Raw genomic sequence first — 19,020 nt, forward strand, 5'->3', positions numbered from 1 at the left:
GCTTAAATGATTTAGTGTGTCATGCATTCTTCCTCTTCCACTCTCTTCTGCTTACCTGGACACGGCAGATTCCCAAAACTGAGGAGACTAAGAGATACAAGGTTGGGCTGGTAATCTGAATGTGTTTGTGATTTTATTTTTTTTGTGTCTGTAAGTGCATGTGTATGAGTGGGAAAGTTGTGTATGTATAATATCTTCTTCTTCAGAGTCTTTTCTTCTCTATAAATATTCTGATATACATCAGCCACAGTCTGGAGTTTTACAACATCAATCAACCTCAATCATGAAGTATTTTTGTAGATTTAGTGATGTAAAGGTCAGTGTTGACGGTCTTCAGACGTTACCAGAGAGTCCAAATGCAGCCTTATAAACCTTTATATCTCATATATGTTTATAGGAATGCAAGCAGAGAATAATCACATGCCTTTTTTGTTGCAGCTGCCATTATTTAGTTTTTTATCAGTCATATTGTGTTGTAGATATTATTCCTGGATATCCATCCTGCTCTCGGGATGCTTTCATTGCAATAAACAGACTGTGATTTGTGCAGTTGGCTCTAGGGCCTTATCCTAAGATCAAATTTCTATTTCTCTCCTACAGGATGACTACATCCCATACCCCCGGATTGAGGATGTGAGTACACACACACACACTCTCTCTCTCTCTCTTCTAAACCCTAAGCAGTTATGTACTATATATTATTATGTTCTTGCATTATCAAATTAGCACAAGAGAGTTTTCATTATGCTCAAGTGTTTTAGGACTGAAAGGAACAGATTGTGTTAATTTATTATACAGCTCTCTGGAATACTTGATTCTGATTGGTCTATCACCGTGTTCTGCATTTAGATATGTTTGCAAAATGATAAGCTGTTGCCCCTGACAACACATCTCATATACTCTCCTACACTGAAAAAAAATGGTAACCTAAAAAGATATAATCTAAATGAAAATATAATATAATTTAATACTGCTTGATCAACATAAATACATTAATTTATTCCAATAAAGTTATAAGTTATAGTTTTTTTTTTTAATTTGTTTGTTTAAATCAGGTAGAAATGGCTCTTTAAGTTAACAATTGCTGACCAGAGTTACGGTATATTTATTTTTCCATAGTTTTTATATGTAGCCATGATAATAACATTAATTAATAACTTGCATTAATAACATTGCTATTAAACATTTAAAATTACACATTAAATTGATCAGTGACAGTAAACATGTCAATACAAGACAATATGGTTACAAAATATTTCTATTAAAAATTGCTGTTAAAAGAAGAATAACGATTTCCACAAAAATATTAAGCAGCACAACTTTTTTCAGCAGAAGAAATTTTTCTTGAGCCTCAAATCAGCATATCAGAATAATTTCTGAAGGATCATGTGATACTGAAGACTGGAGTAGTGATTTACCAAAACTTTGCCATCAGGAATATATTACAATTTAAATTATAACGAAACAGAAAATATTTTAAATTGCAATAAAATGTGGTTACACTAACTCTCAGAGTATAAGACTTTAGGTTAGGTTTAGGTGTTCGGGTAGAATAAGTTGATACGTAGTTACTTTTAGTCAGTAGAATGTCTGTTGGGGAGCGTCAAAATAAAGTATTACCTAAAATGTCACAATATGGCTGTTTTTTACTGTATTGTTAATATAACCGAAATCAGTATGACTTTGCTGACCCTTATTTTTCTTCATATTGGCCGTCTAGGTCCTGGAGAAGGGTGGTCCCTACCCTCAGGTCATTTTACCTCAGTTTGGTGGATACTGGATTGAGGATCCCGAGGCTCCAGTTGGGACGCCCACGTCCTCAGACAGCAGCTTCTGTGAGGAGGATGATGATGGTCTGAGTCCCGGTGGAGGAGGAGGCTTCGGCTACAGGCTGGAGTGTAACAGCACCTCACGCGCTTACCGCAAACACTTTCTGGGCAAGGTCAGGATTCATTATTGCTGACAGTATGTTTATTTTTTTATACTATTAGTCCACAGGGCCAAAGGTACCCTTAGATGAAGAAACACCCATGTACGCATTATTTTATAATGGTTTATTCTTACCACGGCTACAAAATTCCAATATATGCCCTTTCAACTGAAAGCAAGTGTCCTCTCTGATGTAATATTTCATGTGCCCGTAGCTTATTCACTCACAGTTTTTCATAACACTGGACATGAGGTGTGATGGCACCTCTCTGAACAAACATTTTGTGCTCTACAATTTGGTATCAGTTCTGTGTCACTAAACAAGACCGTGTCAGTTTTACTGAGCCACACATGAGTGCTATAAATGCAAAATCAGCCTATTGTAAAATTAACCTCTCCATATTGAAATTTGTGAGGAAGGAGCCTGTGAAATGATGCCTTTCTCGTTCTCAGGAGCACATGAACTATTACTGCACAGCCAGTAGTATGGGACACCTCATAATGTCTCTGAAATATGAAGAGGCAGACGGACAGGAGTCACTCCGCATCATGCTCAGGTGCCACATGTCCACCATAAATCAAACACACTCCAACACGTATCGAAACTCTGGTGTACAGTGGTGGTTAGAATTATTGGCACCCTTGGTAAATATGATCAAAGATAGCTGTAAAAATAAATCTGCATTGTTTATCCTTTTGATCTTTAATTCATAAACTTAGCAAAAATCAAACCTTTCATTGAAGAAAAAGAATTGAAAGTGGGGGCAAAGTCACATTATGAAATAAATGTTTATATCCAAAACACATTGGCCACAATTATTGGCACCCTTTTATTCAATAGTTTTTGAAACTTCCTTTTGCCAAGATAACAGCTCTGAGTCGTCTTCTATAATGCCTGATGAGTTTGGAGAACACCTGACAAGAGATCAGATATCATTTCTCCATACAGAATCTCTCCAGATCCTTAAGATTCTCAGCTCCATGTTGGTGCTTCTTCTCTTCAGTTCACTCCACTCATTTTCTTTAGGGTTCAGGTCAGAGGACTGAGAAGACCATGGCAGAAGCTTCATTTTGTGCTCAGTGACACATTTTTGTGTTGGTTTTGATGTTTGTTTTGGATCATTGTCCTGATGGAAGATCCAACCACGGCCCATTATTGGATTTCTAGCAGAAGCGGTCAGGTTTTAATTTTTTATCTGTTGATATTTGATAGAATCCATGATACCATGAATCTGAACAAGATGTGCAGGACCTCCAGCAGAAAAACAGGCTCACAACATTAAAGATCCAGCAGTATATTTAACCGTGGGCATGGGGTACTTTTTATCCATGTGTGCACCAAACCCATCTGGTGGGTTTGCTGCCAAAAAGCTATTTTTTTTTAGTTTCATCTGACCATAGAAGCCGGTCCAGTTTGAAGATCCAGTCTTGTCTGACAACTGAGTACGCTGGAGATTGTTTCTGGATGAGAGCAGAGGATTTTTCTTGAAACCCTCCCAAACAACTTGTGGGGATGTAGGTGCTGTTTGATCATTTTTTTTAGGCTTTCTGAGAGTCAAGACTCGACTAATCTCTGCAATTCTCCAGCTGTGATCCTTGGAGAGTCTTTAGACACTCAAACTCTCCTCCTCACCGCACATTAGGATGATTTAGACACTCGTCCTCTTCCAGGCAGATTTTTAACATCTTTAGTTGATTGGAACTTCTTAATTATTGCCCTGATGGTGGAAATGGGGATTTTCAATGCTTTAGCTATTTTCTTACAGCCACTTTCTCTTTTGTGAAGCTCAACAATCTTTTGTTGCACATCAGAACTATATTCTTTGGTTTTCCTCATTGTGATGAATGATTAAGGGAATTTGGCCTTTGTGTTTCCTCATGTTTATACTCCTGTGGAACAGGAAGTCATGGCTGGACAATTTCATATTTATGATCACCCTGGTGTGCTAAAAAATGTAAATATGAATGTGAATATACTTCAGAGATATTTTACTCATAAAAAATTCTAGGAGTGCCAATAATTATGGCCAGCATGTACTGGAGAAAAACATTTATTTGATAATCTGATTTTCCCCCCACTTTCAATTCTTTTCCTTCTATGAAAGATTAGATTTTTACTCTTTTTATGAATTAAAGATCAAAAGGATAAACAATGCAGATTTATTTTTACAGTCATCTTTGATCATATTTACCAAGGGTGCCAGTAATTCTGACCACCACTGTAGTCATTGCTGCACAGGCCTGTATTGTTATAGTAAATAGCTGAGCATTTATTCTTGTGTGTCGTTTTCTAGGTCAAAAACAAAGACCCTTCATGAGCGAATCCCACTTGAAGGTCTTCTCCAGCTTCCAAGCGTACCACAGATAGCCAAGGTGTGTACTGGCAAGACGTGCAGTGTAACAAACAAATGAATACTGTCTTTTAGATTGTTGCTTTGCCTTCATAACAGCTTTGCAGATTTATGGCATGCTCTAAATAATTTTATGAGGAGCCACCTGGAATGCTTTTAAGAAGCTTCTATGTATCCTGAATATTTGTTGGCTGTTTTTCCTTCATTATCTGGCCATTTAAAAATAAAAATAAATGAATAAATCTATATTTAATAAAAAGGCACACATTATAGTCTTTAGCATCATGAGAAACGTGCAAAAAGTTTACTTTTTTTTTTACTGTATTTTTGATCAAATAATTGCAGCCTTGGACTTCTTTCAACTTTTTTACTGACCCCAAAATTTGAACAGTAGAACATTTTTCTTTGTTAATATATTTTAAAATGTAATTTACGTCTGTTAAGGCAAAGCCTAATTTTCAGCAGCCATTACTCCAGTCTTCAGTGTCACATGATCCTTCAGAACTTGATGCTAAAGATACATTCCTTATTGTTATTATCAATGTTGAAAACAGTTGTGTGTTGCTGAAAACCTGATTTTTTTTTAAGGATTTTTGATTAATAGAAAGTTGAAAAGAACAACAAAATTTTAAAAAAATTGTAACAATGTAACAGACATTACGGTTACACTTTATTTTAAGGTGTCTTTGTTACACTGTAATTATACATTTAAGTACTAAGTAATATTAAGTAACTACATGTACTTACTATAGGGTTAGGATTGGGGTTTGGTTCGGTTTAGGGTTAGTTGCATGTAATTATGCATAATTTATAGTTATTACTATAGTAACTACATGTAACATATGTAACAATGACACTGTAAAATAAAGTGTTACCGACATTACTCTCACTTTTGATCAATTTAATGCGTTTTTGCAGAATAAAAGTATTAATATCTTAATGAAAATGTAGTGACCCCAAACGTTTGAATGGTAGTTTATATATTTTAATTCTTTAAACCAACTAATCAAAAAAGTTATTGTTCTAGTCTAACTGTAATCAAACTTTTAAAGTGCACAAGGACACAAATTCTCAAAAAAAGTCTCTCACAAAGTCTCTCAAGACTTTAAATACTTAGCTGACCTCTCAATCCACTCAAAAGATGCAAGATGCTCACATCAGATGTGTCCTGTGTGTTTCAGCTGCTCTGCGATGATGTCACGGGTCTAAAGTTCAACCCTGTCCTCTACCCTAGGGTGAGCATTTCTCTGTTTCTCAGTCCATCTGTGACTTACCTACTCCAGGCGTCAGGGTGAAATAGGGCTACACTTTGCTCCGTCTCACCCTAGTACCCAAGTCATCTGAATTAATATGTTCCCATGCTCCAGGGGACTCACAAATCCATCTGCTTTACACTTCCTGTCGTGCCTGAACCACATAGAGTGTTTGAGAGAAGCCTTGACCATCTCAAGGCTTTGCATGGTCTCTCAGGCATAGCAAACACAAACCCCTGAATTATGGAAAGGCACTGACACACATATTTACCCCTCCAGGCGCTTTTGCTTAGTTTTTGTTTTCTCTCGCCCAAGGCCTCGCAACTGATCGTCAGTTTTGATGAGCACGAAGTGAACAACACCTTCAAGTTTGGAGTCATCTATCAGAAGTTTGGTCAGGTGAGAGTCGTCTTAAGTAGTTTTTTCATTTGATATACTTTGACTGAATTTTTTTCAGTTTCCCATTGTTATTGTCTCTTCACATCAGACATCAGAGGAAGAGCTGTTCGGGAACAATGAGGAGACGCCTGCCTTTGCTGAATTCCTCAGTGTTTTAGGAGACAATATTGAACTGCAGGATTTTAAAGGGTGAGAGATGGAGATTAAACTCTGAAAACTGCTGCCAGGGGTCACCTGCACACACATAAAAGGCCCATTTTAATATTAAACAATAATCATATAGTTCATTTGTGAATAATTAAATTTACCCATTGTGTGTGATTTTTGATGGGAAGTCTGCTCAGGATAATCAGACGGATCTGCCTAAACAGTGCTTCCGCAGAACTAATTTGTCTGGTGTCTGAAATATTGTGCTGCTCAGGTTCAGAGGCGGTCTGGATGTGTCTCATGGACAGACAGGATCTGAGTCCGTCTATACTACGTTCCGTCAGAGAGAAATCATGTTTCACGTTTCCACAAAACTCCCCTTTACAGAAGGAGACGTTCAGCAGGTGGGCTACACAAATACAGATGATTTTTTTACGTTTTAATGTTTTATGATTAAAAAACTATATTTTTTATGACTTTTTAAATATAAAAATATATATATTTTATTTTTATTTAAACTTTTTTAAATGTAATTAATATATAATAATGGAATAAAAATAAAATAAATAAATATTATGTAATTATTTAATATAATTTATTATAGTTTTTTTTTTAATTTGTCATATTTCACTCTAAAGTTAAGCTGAATTTTCAGCATCATTACTCCAGTCTTCAGTGTCACATGATCCTTCAGAAATCATTCTAATATGCTGATCTGCTGCTCAAGAAACATTTAATTTGTACAATTGTACAAAATATTTGTGTACAATATTTTTTTTCAGGATTATTTGATGAATAGAAAGTTCAAAAGAACAGTGTTTATCTGAAATCTAATCTTTTGTAACATTCATTTCTTTAATTTTTTTTTCAAAAAAAAAAAATAAATAAATTCTTACTGACCCCAAACGTTTGAACGGTAGTGTATAATGCTACAGAAGCTTTGTATTTCAGATAAATGCTGTTCTTTTGAACTTTCTATTCATCAAGGAATCCTGAAAAAAAAAAAGTGCACAACTGTTTTCAACATTGAAAATAATCATAAATGTTTCTTGAGCAGCAAATCAGCATATTAGAATGATTTCTGAAGGATCATGTGACACTGAAGACTGGAGTAACGATGCTGAAAATTCAGGTTTGCATCACAGGAATAAATTACTTTGTCAAATATATTTAAATAGTACACAGTTATTTTAAATTGTAATAATATTTCACAATATTACATTTTTTTTAAATTAAATAAATGTAGCTCCAAAAAGTTGTCATGACAGATAGATAGAATAGATTCTTTTTTATTTTTTTGCATTCAAAATGCATTCAGAATATTTATAAATAATTTACTCTTGTCATATTCTCTCAGCTCCAGAGGAAGAGACACATTGGCAATGACATTGTCGCAGCCGTCTTCCAGGAAGAGCCCACACCATTCGTACCTGATATGATCGCTTCCAACTTCCTTCATGCCTATGTGTTAGTGCAGGCAGAAAACCCCTGCAGTGATCATACCACATACAAGGTTTGTCAAACACCTCACTGAATGACTCCAGATAGCCATCAATCCCCTAATCAACACTGATCTGAGATATTGATTTGTGTTCACAGGTGTCCATCACAGCACGAGAGGATGTTCCTCCGTTCGGCCCCCCTCTTCCAAACCCTTCAGTCTTTAAGAAGGTAATATAGAAGATTGCTTCAATTAAATGTTACAGGAGATGATGATTTGTATCATATGATGATGGAGATCAATTCTTCCCCAGGGTCCCGAGTTCCGGGAATTTCTCCTGGCAAAACTGATCAATGCAGAAAATGCATGCTACAAGTCAGACAAGTTCGCCAAGCTAGAGGTGAGGAAAAAGAAAATCCAGAGAGCAACATATCACCTGTCTGCGGAAGCTTGTTTCCACCACGGAATAAAATTTTGACTTTTTATACGTTTGCAATTCTGAATTTTTCTCGCAAGTTTATATTTCACAGTTCGGGTTTGTTTGTGTGATTTTAAATATTTTTCTCACAATTCTGAGGAAAAAAAGTCTAAATTGTGAGATATAAACTTGTAATTGCAGAGAAAAAAAGTCACAATTACCTTTTATATTTTTTTATTCCGTGGTGGAAACTTCCATACACTACCTGTTTTGAACTTAAAGGAATAATAATGCAAAATATGATTATTTTACTAATTCTGTCATTGAGTTTTCATTTCAGAACTATCTCTTTAAGTCGATCTGCATCATTCTCTATTTGTGTGTGTGTGTGTGTGTTTGACAGGAGAGGACACGGGCAGCACTGTTAGATAACCTTCACGATGAACTGCACAGACAGACACAGGCCACAGTAGGGCTGGGCTCAGCTTCAGATGAAGAAAAGCTAGAAAATGGAGGTCATGGTGGGCTTCTGGAGTCCTTTAAGGTGAGATGTCTTATCCTGACTTCCACTTGACCACTTAAAAACTCAGAGAACCTAAATATTTTACTGAACAATGTTGCACTTTGGAGTTGTTCTGTATAGAGAAATATTCTCAATATGTACTCTACCATTTAAAATTTTGGGGTCAGTAAGATTTTACTTTTATTCTGCAATGATGCAATAAATTCATTAAATTCAGTAAAGAGACTTCCTTGTTCCTTGAGCATCAAATCAGCATATTAGAATGATTTCTGAGGGATCATGTGACTGAAGACTGGAGTAATGATGCTGATTTGCCATCACAGGAATAAATTAAATTTTAAAATAAATTAAGTTGTAATAATATATTTCACATTATTTCTGTTTTACTGTATTGTTGATCAAATAATTGCAGCCTTGGCAAACTTTTTTCAAAAATATTACCGACCCTAAACTTTCAAACAGTAGTACGTATATGTACACCCACAGTTTTAACATCTGCCGCTGAATGTAATTTTTGTGCAAGACAGAGTGCGTGTCTGTCTTGATCTGTCTATTTGCATGTCATTCTCTGTCTAGATATTATTAAAATGTTTGAAGCTGTGCTGTTTTGAACTACTAAGCTCTCATTATAAGACCTATTTGTGTTTGTGACCATATGCATGATTTTGCCGTGTGTGGGTGTTTACAGGCAGGGTGGAGGTGTGTGTGGGGCAGTTTGCAGACATACGCGTATCCAACAGTTCTGATCGGCGTAGCAGCTGTGACTGTGTATCATTACCAAGCCGAACTGTTGCAGATGAACAGTACACATTAAACAATACATTAAACATGTATACAACAATGCAAGACTCTTAGAATTTTCTGTAGATTGTTTGTACTTTTGTGCAAGTTTTTTTGTTATTTTTACATATGAAAATTTTTAATTATTTGTATCAATTTTTTATGATTTTTTTATTTTATTTTAGTATATATATACAGTGGGTACGGAAAGTATTCAGACCCCCTTAAATTTTTCACTCTTTTTTATATTGCAGCCATTTGCTAAAATCATTTAAGTTCATTTTTTTCATCATTAATGTACACACAGCACCCCATATTCACAGAAAAACACAGAATTGTTGACATTTTTGCAGATTTATTAAAAAAGAAAAACTGAAATATCACATGGTCCTAAGTATTCAGACCCTTTGCTGTGACACTCATATATTTAACTCAGGTGCTGTCCATTTCTTCTGCTCATCCTTGAGATGGTTCTACACCTTCATTTGAGTCCAGCTGTGTTTGATTATACTGATTGGACTCAGTTTGGCCGGACAGCCAGCTTTAGGAAGGGTTCTGGTCATCCCAAACGTCATCCATTTAAGGATTATGGAGGCCACTGTGCTCTTAAGAACCTTAAGTGCAGCAGAAGTTTTTTTTGTCACCTTGGCCAGATCTGTGCCTTGCCACAATTCTGTCTCTGAGCTCTTCAGACAATTCCTTTGACCTCATGATTCTCATTTGCTCTGACATGCACTGTGAGCTGTAAGGTCTTATACAGACAGGTGTGTGGCTCTCCTAATCAAGTCTGAATCAGTATAATCAAACACAGCTGGACTCAAATGAAGGTGTAGAACCATCTCAAGGATGATCAGAAGAAATGGACAGCACCTGAGTTAAATATATGAGTGTCACAGCAAAGGGTCTGAATACTTTATTTGTGATATCACCATGTGATATTTCAGTTTTTCTTTTTTAATAAATCTGCAAAAATGTCAACAATTCTGTTTTTCTGTCAATATGGGGTGCTGTGTGTACATTAATGCGGAAAAAAAATGAACTTAAATTATTTTAGCAAATGGCTGCAATATAACAAAGAGTGAAAAATTTAAGGGGGTCTGAATACTTTCCGTACCCACTGTATATATATATATATAACATTTTATAATATTATTTATAACATATTTATATATGTTATAAATGTTGTGTATATAATATTATATTATAATATTAAGTAAATTATATATTTTGTATATTTAATGTAATTGTATGTCACGTAAAATAAAATATAATAATATAAAATATAAATAAAATCTATTTTTAGATATGTTTTTTGTGTGTGTGGAAAGTTTGTAAATTCACAAAAAAATATATAAACATAATATATAAAAAATAAATACATAAATAAAACACTTTAAAGATGAGAGTAGATTGTGTTTTCTATATACTTTTGGATTTAATATAAGTTGGCGTTTAGCCCCACCTACTGGCTTTTCATGGAAATGCAATTCAGTTTTCCTAGCTTCATCATCATATTAATTAGCACTGATTTAAACAAATAAATAATTTAAATTAAATACATTTTTAGCCAGCTAATATAAAAAATGCAAATATAAATCTTAAGAATATGCTGTGATGAGATAATCTGTAACAATTTCACGTTATTTGCCTCTATAAATGTATTGTACATGTACTCAATACAGGTTCTAAATTTAGGTGCGTTCTCTGTCCTTCTTCTGTCTCTCTCTGTTAGAGAGCCATGCGTGTGAGGAGCCACTCCATGGAGACAATGGTGACTCATAAACACAAGAGTCCAGGAGCCGTGGCAGGCGTCCCGTCCAGCGTCAGCGGTGGAGGACTCCCGCAGAACAGCATGGAGTGCACCAAGAGCACCTTCACTGTACTTATATTCTCCTACTTTCTTTTAAATTCACTTATTATTATAGGCATGCAGCAGTGCATGAGCTTGATGCTTTATTTGTGTGTTTGTGTTTGTCAGCCTCCAGTGCTGTCTGCAAAGTCTCCATTAAAGAGTCCCGTTAAGCGGCGCTCCGGTTTGTTCCCCAGACTGCACTCCAGCACAGAAAGCCCAACTGAGAAACATCCAACTCGAAGCAGGTACTCATAAATATAGCATTTTATATATAATATACACACATTCATGTGAAGTATCGGATTCTATATATAAAAAGATGATCATTGGGTCCCAATACACCTACTTATACTAGGCCCTACAAGTACTGTTTTTGTGAAGAAAAAGTACATACTTTTGAGTGTTTAGTAGGTAGAAGAGTAGGCAAGCTTTGGGACATACTACTTCATCATAATTGCGTCTAAAATGGACCAATCTGTCACTGACCTACCCTGTCAGTCATGTTGTCAGAGTTAACATCCTCACATTTTATTTAATTTCATACCGAATTGGTGAGAAATATAGCAGCACGTTGATTTGCCAGTCGTGGGACTTTAATGTGGAGAACTCTTCTCATGTGTTTTGGTTATGGGTTTTAACATTTTTTTTTCGTGTTTGAAGTACTAATCAAATCTTCATCCAGCAAATAATGGATTCTGGGTAATGTTAGAGTGTGAACGGATCTGCACATCGAATTTCCATCTGGAAATTTCAGACAATCCTTTGGGATACTCATTTTAACACCGATTTGGGACACCCTGATTCTAATTTTGAATACTATCTAGGATGGATAATATGCAAATTGGTGCTCAGCAAATGTAGCTTGCAACTGTACACTTGTGTGTGTGTGTGTGTGTGTGTGTGTGTGTGTGTGTGTGTGTGTGTGTGTGTGTGTGTGTGCTATGTTTGTACATTAGTATTTCAGAAAACACTACATAAACTATATTCTGCGTTTTCATAGTGACCAAAAAACAGAAGTGTTCCCACACTCACAGGAAGTGAGGTCAGAGGCGCTGTCCAATCCGAGTTCACCAGAGATCTGCCCAAATAAAGAAAGGTGTGTCTTTGTGCTGTTTCTGAGTTCCTGGGGTACAGAAGATTTAAATGCAATGCTGGGATGTTTTAACACTTGATGACTCAGATATGTAGTTCTGAATGCTTTTCCAGCACATTTTCTTTCTTATTCTTAAAACTTATTTCATAGTTCTTCAGTAAATGAAAAATTGTGCATTTCTGTTGTGTAATCTCTGTGGGTTTGGTTCTGCAGGCCATTCGTGAAGCTGAAAGAGTGTAGCGGCAGAGCTAATATTTCTATCTCCCGATCCTCCTCCAGCACCAGCAGCTTCAGCAGCACAGCGGGGGATGGAGATGGACTGGAGGAGCTGGAAATGGTGACACAAACAAACACACACACACACACACACACACACACACACACACACACACACACACACACACACAAAAGAGTTCTGTTGACCTTTTAGGAAATAAATAAATAAATATACAGTATAAAATTGTCTCCATAAAAAACAAAAATGTCTCAGCATCCTTAAAAGAAGTACTTGAGATAAAGAACTTTTTAAGATAGATTGATAAATAGATAAATATTGTTATATATCATAATATATAAAAGTATGTAATATATAATACACACTCAGTGGCCACTTTATTAGGTGCACTTAGGTCGTACCCAGTTGGACCCTCGTTTGCTTTCAGAACTGCCTTAATTCATAGGCATAGATTCAGCAAGGTGCATTTTGACATGATAGCATCACGCAGTTGCTGCAGATTTGTCGAATCTCCCATTCCACCACATCCCAAAGGTGCTTTGGATTGAGTTCTGGTGACTGTGGAGGCCAGTGAGCTCATTGTCATGTTCATGAAACCATATTGAGATTATTTGAGCTTTGTGACATGCCACGTTATCCTGCTGGAAGTAGCCATCAGAAGATTGTGCCAAGAAAATATCTAGAGATGCTCTTCTCCAGGTCTCGGTTGTAACGAGTTGTTATTTGAGTTATTGTTGCCTTTCTATCAGCTCAAACCAGTCTGGCCATTCTCCTCTGACCTCTGGCATCAACAAGACATTTTCACCCACAGAACTGCTGCTCACTGGATATTTTCTCTTTTAAGACCATTTTCTGTAAACCCTGGAGAAGGTCGTGCCTGAAATTTCCAGTAGATCAGCAGTTTCTGAAATACTCAGACCAGCCCGTCTGGCACCACCAACGCCACGTTCAAAGTCAACGTCTTAAATCACCTTTCTTCCCCATTCTGATGCTCAGTTTAGACTTTAGCAGATTTAGTTTTAAGGATGTATAGATATTTTTAGTAAGTGGAAAAACAACCATTTTTGCTGTATGTTTCTGGTTCTTGCAAAGCTCTTGCAGATAATTACTTCAGATAAGCTCACTGTGAAAACATTTAAATTAAGTTAGTCACATCTAGGATTTTTAGATATTTTTTTAAACCAAGGCAAAATGATTATGAAAATATTATTTTTGCAGTATGTTTTTTTCTCTAGCAAAGCTCCTGCAGATAATCGCTTTAGATAAGCTCACTATGAAAACAATTCAATTACGCTTCTGTCACATCTAGAAGCATCCTGTACACAACTGATTTGCAGATAACCATCAGACACTTTCTAATTGACCCTTTGCATTGATCCACTCAGCCTGACGCCTGTCAATATGCCTAATTACTGCACCAGAGCTAGTTCTAGGAAAATCTATAGCGATTCTACTAGTATTAACAGTACCACTGCAGTTCACTCAGACTGTCATTTGATGTGTGTTGTGTCCTGCAGAGCAGTCACCCATCCACGGCTTCAAGTGTGTACAGTCCGGCTCTCAGCGTGGAAAGCCAGAACTCCGGAACGCCGCTGATCATGTGCCGCAGTCCCACAGGTGAAAAAGCAATCATACACTACATGGCTAAAAGTTAGTGGACATCCGAAAACCACACGTGTGTGTGACATTTCCACTATTGGTAATAGTTGAAATTGTCAAACCTGCAATTAAAAGGGGACCTATTATGCCCTTTTTGTTTTTGGGGTCTTCTAGAATAAGTTTTTGTGCTTGAATGTTGTATTTTTCACATTTTTTACATTGTTGCGCCTCTTTTCCCAGTCTGTCAGTAACGCTCTAGTTTCGGTCTTTGTAAAGCCTCTCCATCTGAAATGCACAATGTGTTCTGATTGGTCAGCTGGACCACTGTGTTTTGATGATCAACCGCTTCAAACTTGTTTCTGAAATATCACACTCTTACCCTAACTGCGCATTGCAACACACTACTAATGCAAATCAATCAGGCCTCACAACCTTTTATTAGTATGCCTTGAAATATTGTGAAATGTACATTCCCGGAAGAAAACTCAAGACTACAGAGGCATTTCAGGAGCAGTATGCTTAAAGGGATAGTTCACCCAAAAATGAAAATTTGATGTTTATCTGCTCAGCCCCAGCGCATCCAAGATGTGGGTGACTTTGTTTCTTTAGTAGAACACAAATTATGATTTTTAACTCCAACCGTTGCCGTCTGTCAGTCAAATAATGGGAGTGAATGGGAACTCTATCAGTAAGAGTCGAAAAAACTTGCATAGACAAATCTAAATTAAACCCTGCAACTCGTAACGACACATTGATGTCCTAAGACGCGAAACGATCGGTTTGTGCGAGAAACCGAACAGTGTTTATATAATTTTTTACCTCTAAAACACCACTATGTCTAACTGCGTTCAGCACTCGGTTAGTGAGGTCTGATCGCGCTCTGACAGCAGCAGTGATGTCTCACGCGTATACTTCAATGAGTGCCAGACATCACTGCCGTTGGACATAGTGGTGTTTTAGAGGTTAAAAATTGATATAAATACTGTTCGGTTTCTCGCACAAACCGATCGTTTCGTGTCTTAGAACATGCGTCGTCATGAGCCGCAGGGTTTAATTTGGATTTATCTATGCAAGGTTTATTCACTCTTATTGATCCAAGTTCCCATTCACTCCCATTATTTGACTGACAGACAGCAACGGTTGGAGTTAAAAATCATCATTTGTGTTCTACTGAAGAATAAAAGTCACCTACATCTTGGATGTGCTGGGGGTAAGCAGATAAACATCAAATTTTCATTTTTGGGTGAACTATCCCTTTAATGATATACACTGGATCCCTTTTAAGTGGACTTTGTGCTTTGTAACTCTGCAGACCTTTTGTGCAAACAACAACATTACACATTAAAGAAAGATAAAAATATAAAAAAGCATAATAGGACCCCTCAAGTCATCATTTAGAGGGCGGTGTTCACAAACTTTTGGCCACGACATGCATAAACACACATGTACTCGCTTGCACGCACAAATTCTTGCACTTTGGCACTGTAACAAGAAATAAGAACTCACCCTGTTTTCCTCAGATGGAAAGAGCAAAACTTCACCAAGGTCAAACTTGAAATTCCGCTTCGACAAACTGAGCCACTCCACAGTAAGTACCGTGTCCTTGAATAACCTTTAATAATGAGGGTGCGTGTGTTTTTTGAATTGGTTTCAAAGTCAGTTGTTTTATGACAGATCACTTTGTTAACAATGGTGATGTTGAAATGATGTTTACTCTGGGTTTTATGGTGAAAGTGTATTTGTTATCTTAGATCTATAACAGCGCATTTGTTTCCATTTGTAAACCGAAAATTAATAAAAATAAATAAATTCATTGAGAATTATCCTTGCCCTTTCTTTCAGGGTCATTAGGTCAGACAGAAGGCACTGCATGGAGAAAAGGTACTTTGCATATTACTGTATGCACACATCTTGAAGCAAGGGATGAGCAGGTGCATAATGAAATATCCAAACTATCTATACTGATACTTGCATAAAAATATAATATAAAGGTTTTTTGTTAGGAAGTACAGTATATATGGATAGGATAGGAACTATGAATGCTTTAAATGAATGCTGAAACATGTTCTATAATTGCAAAGACAAAGAAGTGATCATTTTCAATTTAGACCTTTTATAACCTTTTAGACCTTTACAATAATGGATTGTTAAATGGCTTTAGTTATCAATTTTGTCTTCAGAAATCACAAAAGATTTCCATCAATGTTGATACTGTCCTCTGGTGATTTTTGGTCACTTTTGACCATATTGCTAAATCTACACAATTTTGCATATCAATAAAAAAATATACCGGGATAACCTGGCTTCTCTCGAGACTCCCCTGATAGTTCACTGTTAATGATATGCTAAAGCCCAATGACACGTTGATGTGAAGGTTCATTATTTTCTAATTATTATTTTATTAAAAATCAATTTTGATAATTGCTGAAATGAAAAACTTAAATTTAGAAAACCCTACAAATTAGAAATATTGCCTTGGCAACTAACGGAAACAAGTTCAACTAAAATTACTAAAACTGAAATAAAAAAAAAGATTAAAGCTACATAGAAATATATATAAAAAAAAAATCCACATAACAAAAACTTAAAATAAAATTCAAATGAAATGATACATTATTTTTTTAAATATTTAATTTAATATAACAGTATATAAATAATACTAAAATAACACTGATTTCCATTTAATAGAGGTTTACTATAGATATTTCCATTTACTATATCGCTCCATCTTAGTTTTGTATGTACTTTAATGAATCTGTGTACTTTTAAAAGTACATAATTTACCCAGTGTGTCTGTTCTTTGTCTTTCTAGGCAGTGACTATGAATGAAGAAAAGGGGACCATTTTCTCTAGCCAATGCAACAGTTATTACTGTTCAACATAACACACAACTGAACACTAGTTAAGAACTGATCCTGCAATCTCTCATGAAAAGGGTTTAGAGGACACCAGTCTTAGTAGAAAAAGCAACAAATGTCTCTGTTTTTCCAACATTTTAAATATAGTGCTCAAACAAGTGTTGAAAACTGTCCTTGCTGCAAATGCTTTCTAGACAGATGCTCAATGTTAAAACAGCCACTTGAAATACTTGAACAGTACAGTCATTAAATGTTCCAAGAGAGGAGAACTACAAAACCGCATTATAAGCACCTGTACAGCCACTATGCTCCGTCTGTTGCAGAGAATACGGGTCATTTTGAGTCTTGTAACACATCGCCCATCAGTGTAAGCCTTAAAATACTGTACAATTTAGAGAACTAGCTCTGCTGGGAAATGAGATAGTTCTGTTATTTTCGAGTGATGTGAGAAGAGGGAAAACTGTTTCCTGAGGGTAACGAAAGAGGAAGATTTACCAGGGTTTATTTGTGCTAGAAAGGAAAGGTTTTGACAAAAAAACATGGCATTGCGTGGATGATGAACACACATTTATTATATTTTTTAAAGCAAAAATCCATTCAGTGTACATTTAGTTCTCAGAATAAAAACTTTACAGTAAACTTGTTGGCAGCTACTGCTAACTTAAAAAAATGTTACTTATATATATACAAATTATTCACTTCAAGTTTATTTTGAGCTCTCAAGCACACTTAAAGCAGAGATGCATCAACATGGTTCTTCTTATGTTCAGACTTGTGGATGTACAAAAATTAATTTCCATTTTTGTAAATGCACCATTATTCAACAATGGATGACAGAATCATTTTTTGAAGGATTTTTTTTTTTTTTTTTTTTTTTTTTAATTATGTGTTATTTATTTACAAATGTGTGTCTCTCCTTATTCCTCATGAATCAGTTGTTAGTTTTCAGCGGTACGTATTGGTGAGGGTATTCAACTGCAGAGAGCGAGTTAAATATTCTTGTACAATAGTGAGAACTTTCACATAAAATGTGTTGGCATATATGTTTGTACTGCCATAATTTATTGCTTTTAAAAGTTGTTGATGTTACGTAAAAAATTACAGAGTCAAACAAAAATAATTTAAAAGATAATTTAACAGATTATGTATATGTATATTTGGTTATGGCATGTGCCATTAAGAATTTATTATAAAATAAAATGTATTTTGTGTCAAATAGCAGTCTGTTGTGTAAATCATTCGAAAAGTGAGTCCATTGCCGTTTGTTCAGATATGTGTCCTTTTATTTCAGGTACAATCACACAATCCATATACACAAAGCACATCTTACAGACATCTCTGGAAGATCAACGCCATCAAATATGATATTACAGCTAAAATAAATCAAAGTGTAACATTGCAAGCATTAACATTTCAAAGGATCACAAGTCAGTTTATCTTCTCAGTCTTGTTGTGTCTAACATTGCAACTGTACTGCCACTATATTTACAGTCATGTTTGTTCTGGTATGAAAAATACCTGCAGCCACATGCGAGACAGAAATGCAAGATAAGTCTTTCTGTTCAGGAGAAATGCAGAGAGGAGTAAACAGTTGGCTCAGGCACTTGTTTTGGACAATCATTCCGCCTCGAACTGTTCAAATGCAACTTCTGTATACACCAACTGCATAAATAATGACAAGTAAAGAAATCGATCATATTGTCATTAATTAAAAAATATATTTTTTCTTGATCTTTTTACATATAAGAGGTCATTGTACTATAAAAATATTCTGTAAATTTTAGAACTCAAATCTGCCTCATTAGTCCAAAAATGGCTTTTATTGAAGTCAAGTTTAGCAAACGATTTGTTTTAGATTTTGTCACATTACAACATTGTACGACGAAAGACTGCCTCTGCAGAAGATGATCAACGCCTACTTCTACATCATTGCCTCTTTAGCCCTGCCCACTGATTTGAGCATGTCATGAGGTAGTAAATAGGAGACAGACACAAACACAGGAATACTTGACCATAGAGACGCCTCTGAGGGTTACAAGTTGTTTTGCAGTGTCAAGTAGTGGAGAAACACAGTCTTTGCATTGCCATCCTTGTGATACTAACATTAAGTTCCAGTCAGATTGACACTGTTCGTTTGTTCAC

The 19,020-nt window shown here is 35.8% G+C and overlaps 1 protein-coding gene across 11 annotated transcripts in view; it reads left to right on the forward strand.

The window, feature by feature from the left end:
• The window catches only part of rap1gap2a (RAP1 GTPase activating protein 2a), a 91,983-nt gene extending 73,896 nt beyond the window's left edge, over nt 1-18,087 (forward strand). For 8 of the 11 annotated variants that reach the window (XM_067366194.1, XM_067366191.1, XM_067366197.1 and 5 more), the window contains 20 exons: nt 601-633; nt 1,721-1,942; nt 2,383-2,486; nt 4,224-4,302; nt 5,462-5,515; nt 5,849-5,932; nt 6,021-6,121; nt 6,354-6,483; nt 7,437-7,592; nt 7,679-7,750; nt 7,834-7,920; nt 8,342-8,482; nt 10,974-11,120; nt 11,220-11,338; nt 12,094-12,189; nt 12,400-12,523; nt 13,939-14,038; nt 15,541-15,608; nt 15,863-15,901; nt 16,833-18,087. In XM_067366194.1, the coding sequence (XP_067222295.1) occupies nt 601-633; nt 1,721-1,942; nt 2,383-2,486; nt 4,224-4,302; nt 5,462-5,515; nt 5,849-5,932; nt 6,021-6,121; nt 6,354-6,483; nt 7,437-7,592; nt 7,679-7,750; nt 7,834-7,920; nt 8,342-8,482; nt 10,974-11,120; nt 11,220-11,338; nt 12,094-12,189; nt 12,400-12,523; nt 13,939-14,038; nt 15,541-15,608; nt 15,863-15,871 (1,926 nt within the window). In that variant the 3' untranslated portion in view covers nt 15,872-15,901; nt 16,833-18,087. Of the gene's footprint in view, nt 1-600; nt 634-1,720; nt 1,943-2,382; nt 2,487-4,223; nt 4,303-5,461; nt 5,516-5,848; nt 5,933-6,020; nt 6,122-6,353; nt 6,484-7,436; nt 7,593-7,678; nt 7,751-7,833; nt 7,921-8,341; nt 8,483-9,149; nt 9,478-10,973; nt 11,121-11,219; nt 11,339-12,093; nt 12,190-12,399; nt 12,524-13,938; nt 14,039-15,540; nt 15,609-15,862; nt 15,952-16,832 lie in introns of those variants that run through there. The other 3 variants (XR_010892232.1, XM_067366192.1, XM_067366201.1) reach the window with 3 other exon arrangements.
• Nucleotides 18,088-19,020: the final 933 nt, after the last annotated feature.

This window comes from Chanodichthys erythropterus, chromosome 17 (assembly GCF_024489055.1).
Source record: "Chanodichthys erythropterus isolate Z2021 chromosome 17, ASM2448905v1, whole genome shotgun sequence".
NCBI lineage: Eukaryota > Metazoa > Chordata > Actinopteri > Cypriniformes > Xenocyprididae > Chanodichthys > Chanodichthys erythropterus.